General features: G+C 49.9%; 2 protein-coding genes across 4 annotated transcripts in view; one reads left to right on the top strand and one right to left on the bottom strand.

The window, feature by feature from the left end:
* Positions 1-1,128: 1,128 nt before the first annotated feature.
* UQCR10 (ubiquinol-cytochrome c reductase, complex III subunit X) lies at positions 1,129-3,420 on the bottom strand. The gene is made up of 2 exons (XM_081113819.1): positions 3,223-3,420; positions 1,129-1,386 (listed from the first exon to the last, which is right to left on the bottom strand). The coding sequence occupies exons 1-2, from the start codon at positions 3,370-3,372 to the stop codon at positions 1,348-1,350; spliced, it is 189 nt and encodes a 62-aa protein (XP_080969945.1). The 5' UTR covers positions 3,373-3,420; the 3' UTR covers positions 1,129-1,347.
* Positions 3,421-3,433: 13 nt separating this feature from the next.
* The window catches only part of ZMAT5 (zinc finger matrin-type 5), a 20,104-nt gene continuing 17,537 nt past the window's right edge, over positions 3,434-6,000 (top strand). Inside the window, exon 1 of one of the 3 annotated variants that reach the window (XM_081113816.1) lies at positions 3,434-3,819. The gene's annotated coding sequence lies outside the window, so the exon portion shown is untranslated. The remainder of the gene's footprint in view (positions 3,820-6,000) is intronic. The other 2 variants (XM_081113817.1, XM_081113818.1) reach the window with 2 other exon arrangements.

Below are 6,000 nucleotides of genomic sequence, written 5' to 3'. Positions count from 1 at the left end.
AGTGCTCTTTACACTTCACTCCAGCCACTCAGTGGTAATAATAATATGGATTATTGGATCATCATTCACGTTAAGTGACACGGAAACTGCAAAGCACTTAATACAATGCCTGGTTCATATTAAGAAGCTGACAAATGTAAGCTATTGATCAGAAACTCCCCCAGGGCTTCCCTTTCTTAGAATAAAATCTGAATTCCTTTAGCACGGCCGACAAGGCCACCCGGTATCTGGCCCTCTCTCTCCCTTCCTCCCGCATTTCAGTTCAGTGGATAAACCAAGCTCACACTGACGTCAGGGGCTTTGCACTTACTGTTCTCTTTTCTTGGAATGCTCTTCCCCTTGATCTTTACTTGGCTGAAATTTCCATTCAAAATTCCATTCAGCCCAGCTGGCGTAGCTGAGTGGTTGAGCGTTGACCTATGAACCTGGAGGTCACAGTTTGATTCCCAGTCAGGACACATGCCTGGGTTGCGGGCTCCATCCCCAACGTGGAGCATGCAGAAGGCAGCCCATCAATGATTCTTTCATCATTGATATTGATGTTTCTATCTCTCCCTCTCCCTTCCTCTCTGAAATCAATAAAAAAAATAAATAAAAAAAAGCCTTTTCCCTTGCACAACTAGAACGGGTGGAGTAAGGATTCAAACCTGTGAGTACCAGGACAAACCAAACTCTTTAGAGAGCAGAACTCTAGCAGGAGGCTTCGAGTTCTGGCCTAATTCAATCATCAGATGGGTTATGGCCCAGAGAAGCACGGCAGCTTGCCCGGACACACAGCAAGTTCAAGGAGGGATGGAGACTAGACTCTGGGGCCTGGGGTGCCCCCCAGTGCTCAGGCCAGGGTTTTTTTTCCCCAGCTGAGGCCATAGCGCCTCCCCATGGCCAAGTCAGTCAGCTCCCCTCTACACGATTTAAGAATGGAATTATCGGTTTGGAAGACAAAGTTGCAGGTCACATCCCCAACCCTAGCTCATGTTTTTGAAAACCAGAATTCTTTGGAAGTTAATGGGAAACCCAGAATAATGGAAGCTGCCCTTCAGATGTTTGCAGAGGACTCTGAAGTGGTCCCAAGGAACTGACCAGTGACGATCGGGCCGAGTTAATAAAGCACCAATCCGGAAGCAGGTCTCAAGGACAGCTTACATTTATTTGCTGATGACTCTGACTAATCATACTTCAAACACAGCAGAAGTTAAGAGTCTGTCAGGTGAAGCCATTTCATAACAACAGCTAAACGTGGTCCGTGGACAGTGCTGTGAGCATCTTCTCACGCTGAGGCCCTGGCTCCGGGCAAACAGCTGGCGGGTGGGCCTGGTCCGTCCGGCCTTGATGGGCGCCCCCGAGGAACTAGTTCTCATACTTGTGCTTGATGTGTTTCCACAGCTTCTGCATTTTAAAGACAAAAGCCACAAACTTTAAGTTTCCCCTCTCACATTTTACAATTATACTCCCACTGCCCTGGTCCCTAAAACAAGCTGGAGAGAAAGTCTTACCACGTCCTGACAGTTGCAGCGGGAAAATTGGAAGCAATACCAGGCTTGTCACACATTCCTAATGTTTAGAAAATGCTTTGAGCCCTGGCTGGTGTGGCTCAGTGGGTTGGAGCGTCCTTTTGTACACCGAAAGGTCATGAGTTCAGTTCCCATCAGGGCACAGGTGGCAGGTTCAATCCCCAGAAGGGAGGCAACTGATCCATGTTTCTTTCACATCCATGTTTCTCTCCCTCCCTTCCTCCCTCTCTAAAATCAATAAAAACATATCCTCAGGTGAGGATTAAAAAAAAAAAAAAAAAGCTTTGATGCTCTCAATCACCAGGTGAAGTAAGTGGGAAAAGATGTTATTACTTTTACAGGAAATTGAGGAACCGAGATTGAGGGATCTGCCCCAAAGTGCAATTACTAAGGAACAGAGCCGGGGAGACGGTTCACTTCTTCAACTCTAGGTATGACTTAAGGGATCCTAAGCATAGAGTCCCCAAAACACTTCACACTGAGCCATTCTCCTTTCCTCAGACCTGTGCTTTCTGGGTCAGGGACTGGCTGGACTCTCATTCCTAAAAATACAGAAGTCATGACAACACACTTCCACGTCTCTCCCAAACACGGGGAACGGCGAGCTGCTTGCAGGAGATGGAACTGTGGTAGGAGCTTTATAGGGGCAGAAAGCTGCCCTGGCCACAGGCAACACAGCGATCGTGACCAGAGCCTGCCCGGCTACCGTTATGCATTATACAAACAGAACGAATGGTGGGACAGGGCTATCGGCACAAGGTGTACCCTCGTATGAGCCACGATTTAATGATATAAAGTCTGCACAGCACCCAGCCCAGCGCCTGCCTGATTCCCCACCTCATGCTTCCAATTTCTCCTAAGGAATGTAGATGTTATTTTCTTCCTTTTTTTAATCCTCATTTGAGGACGTGTTTTTATTATTTTTTTTAGAGACAGAGTAAGGGAGGTGGGGGGAAACATTGGTAGGTTGCCTCCCCCACGCACCCCCGCCCGGGATCAGGGATTGAACCCAAAACCCGGGTATACAAATGTTCTTTCCTGAGTGGCACCACCTGGCAGGCACGGTGGCATCTTGCCTGTATCTCGAATAATATTCACAGTAAATCCGAGGTCGTTACTGTGATCTATGTCACGGGTAGAAGTGAAGCCCAGAGATGCTAAGAAACTTGCCCAACTTAACGTCACAGCTATAAAGAACCGGGGCCCACTATTCCCACGCAGGGCTCCGATTTCACAGCCCGGACTCGGAACCACCGTGAACGCCGCGCCGCTTGCGCGGGAAGCCCTGGGAACCGAAGGCGCCATCGGAAAAGGCAGCCGCGAGGTCTACGGGGACAGATGTCCTTTTCGCCATCGTCCACCGCTCCAATCTGCCCTTGAAACCCTCCGCGGAGACAGGGGGTTCAGTCCCAGCCCTCACTTCCTGGTGCTGCGGCCCTAGGACGTCCTTGGCTCTCCCTAGGCTTCAGTCTGCAAGTGGAAAAGGGGGAGAGCGCAATATTTAAACGCCCTGCAAAGTGGACTCTATGGACCTCGTTTGACGGTTTAGGATTCACCCCCGGCAGAAAGGCCAGACGGCAGTCTGCAGACAGAAGACGCGCAGGGTTCACCCCTCTTCCTTATCAAGGTGCACTGCGCCCCGTCCCACCTCCCTTCCCACTGACACGCTCAGGTGGGCCCAAGGTCATGGATGGATGGCCTAGGCCCTCACCCCCTGGTTGATGTGCTCGTAGATCGCGTCCGCGCCTTGATCGAAGGCACGCTCGAAGAACAGGGCACCCACGGCGATGGTTAGGGCGAAGGTGGAGGTTCTGCGGAAGAGCAGGGAGTACAGCCTCCCACTTAGCGTCGGAGCCGCCATGTTTCCCCACCGCCGAAGTCGCGACACCGCGCCTGCGCCGCGGCCGACCTTGCTCTCCAAAGGCCTCCGACGAGCCGTGCTTTATGGGACATGTAGTCCCCTCTGAATCTCCGTACTCGTCGTTTTGAATCACGGAGGTAACGGATGGCTTACGCGGGACAAAAGTCTCATAAGGTTCAGATCACAGCAGCGCAAACTGTTTGGTAATATTTATTACACAATGTTACTCCTCAATCATTTCTTGCTGATTGAATATTGCTAACTACAATACCCAGAAACCCTCGCGAGCCCCCACCTACCCTCATGGTGTTGCAGCTTTAATTCGCAAAGGTTTCTGGGAAAGGAGAACTGATACCTAAGGAAGGACTACGAATCCCAGCAAGCAGTTTGCAACGCAAGCGCGGAGGAGGAGGAGGAGCGCTGGGCCGTCGGGCCGGGCCGAGCCAGGTACCTTCTTTGCGGGACATCGAGGGTTGCGTTTTGGTCTCCTGTCCCTCACCGGAGGACTTGGGCTCTTCTTTCCAAGCCCGCGCTCCTCCCGGCGGGCCGCTCCGTTTAACGGGTGTGGGAAGTAGAAGAGCGAGGGGCCTGGGCGTCTGGGTCCCCGGCTCATCTCTGGTCCCTGATTCCTCGGTCAGTTTCAAGTTCTGGGCTAACATTGGAGCCCGTGGCAAAAAGTCCGGTCCTGGGGGCTGAACCCATCCGCCCGACTCCAGGGAGAAGGGCGGTTCTTCCCATTTCCCGCATCTCTGGGCTTCGCATCCGAGAACCCTGGCCTGCAAGGCGGGCGGGCTGCCACCATCATTCCTACCTGGGAATAGAAAGAACGGGGGCTTTGGGGTGCTCGGGCCGTCAACAGATATTTCATTCATTCATTTATTCGTTCATTCATGCGTTCATTTTATTATTTATTTACTTACTTATTTTCATCCTCTCCGGAGGATGTGTGTGTGTGTTTGTGTTTCAATTGATTTTTAGAAGAGAGGGGAAGGGGAAGAGAGAGACACATCTAATGAGAGAGAAACATCTAATCGATCCGTTGCCTTCTGTACCGACCCCGGGGGGGATCGAATCCGTCACCTAAGTATGTGCCCTGACTGGGGATCGAACCCTCAGCCTTTTCGTGCTCAGGACCACGCTCCAACCAACTGAGCCACCCGACCAGGGCAACAACGGTTCTCCGAGCGCCTCCTCCGGGCCGAGCACTCATTCTGCTGCGTGCGGGTGGGCGGGTGGGGAGGAGCAGCAATGACAAGCCAGCGATGCTTTGAAGAGCAGAAGACAGGTTGGCTATTGTAGCCAGAGGGACACTTAGCCAGAGACTTGAACGAATAGTAGGAACTCAAATAAGGGAGACGTTGCTGGGGAGGCCTGAGGCTGCTGCAGTCGGGGTGTCTGAGGGACCGAGCAGAGTGGGCTGTGAAGAGGGGGGCGGGGGCAGCTCAGATAAGGCCCTTGTAGCCTGTGGGAAGGAGCCTTATGTTTTTCTAGTTGCACCAGGAAGCCCCTGGAAGGTTTTAGGCTGGGTGGTGACCTGCTCTAATTTACATTTTAATGGCCTCATTCTGGCTGCTCTCTGTTTTGGTCAAGTTAAGTTAGAGCTGCCCCGGAGACATCCAGCTGAGAGGTCTACAGGCAACTGGGGATTTGGCTCTGGAGTTCAGAGGAGGGGTCTGGGCCAGAGAGAAAAACCATTGACATCGGGGTGTGGCGTTGAAAACCAGGGGCTGGATTCGAGGCCCGGAGCCGACTTGTAAACCGGGCAGTGATGCCTGAGTAGGGGCCTGGGAGGGGAAATGGGAGACGCTGAACATCCTCACTGTGGTTATTTTCAATTTGCAAAGCATCCTAGTACCCCTTTGGGATAGGCCGCTTGACGCTTCTGGGGAAGGAATACTTATGTGTTGCTAACGACAAATCTGGCCGATGGGAAGTTCAGAGGAGGAGTTACTTTAGGTGGAATGGGTGGGGAAGACACAGTTAGGTTGTGGCTTGTTTTATTTGGTTTTATTTTTTACCTCTTTAGTTAATTCTCTTTGGAGCAACAATTTTTTAAAACCTAATTTTCTGCAAGCCATCATATTCAACGTAGAAATTATTATTCTATACAGAAACCTAGAAAAACAAGAAAAATGACCTTACCTTTTCCTTTGAGTAATGTTGAACACACTAAATCCCTTTTAAACATTCAGCCCTATGAACAGCCTAATTGCATTCCCTTGCATATTTAATTCCACTTATAAGTGTAATATATTTGATTTTCTTTTTAAGTATTTCAGATACATAACCTAACAAGCATAATTTCCCCAGAATACTTAAACAGTTACTAAAACATCTAATAAATTAAACCTGTAAACAGTGAATTTTAAGTTCTTATAAACAGTTCAGTGCTTTTAATAGACAGATTCTCTTGTCACTGGTTCTCAGTCTGGGGAGTTAGTAAAATACATCTCTGACATAAAATTAGGATATGGGGGGGCACCTTTAGTATCGTTATAGCACCCCAGGAGATCCTAATACGTAGCCAGTTTTCCAACCATTGCTAACCTCTCCACTTAAAGTCACAAGTCTAATGCCAATTACTGACATATATTTTATCAATTACCTAGCTATATACTTTAACTTTGA

This window comes from Myotis nattereri (genome assembly GCF_964212035.1).
Source record: "Myotis nattereri genome assembly, chromosome: 19".
NCBI lineage: Eukaryota > Metazoa > Chordata > Mammalia > Chiroptera > Vespertilionidae > Myotis > Myotis nattereri.
Note: the sequence above shows the minus strand (reverse complement) of the source record. Positions and strands in the feature narration are given on the sequence as shown.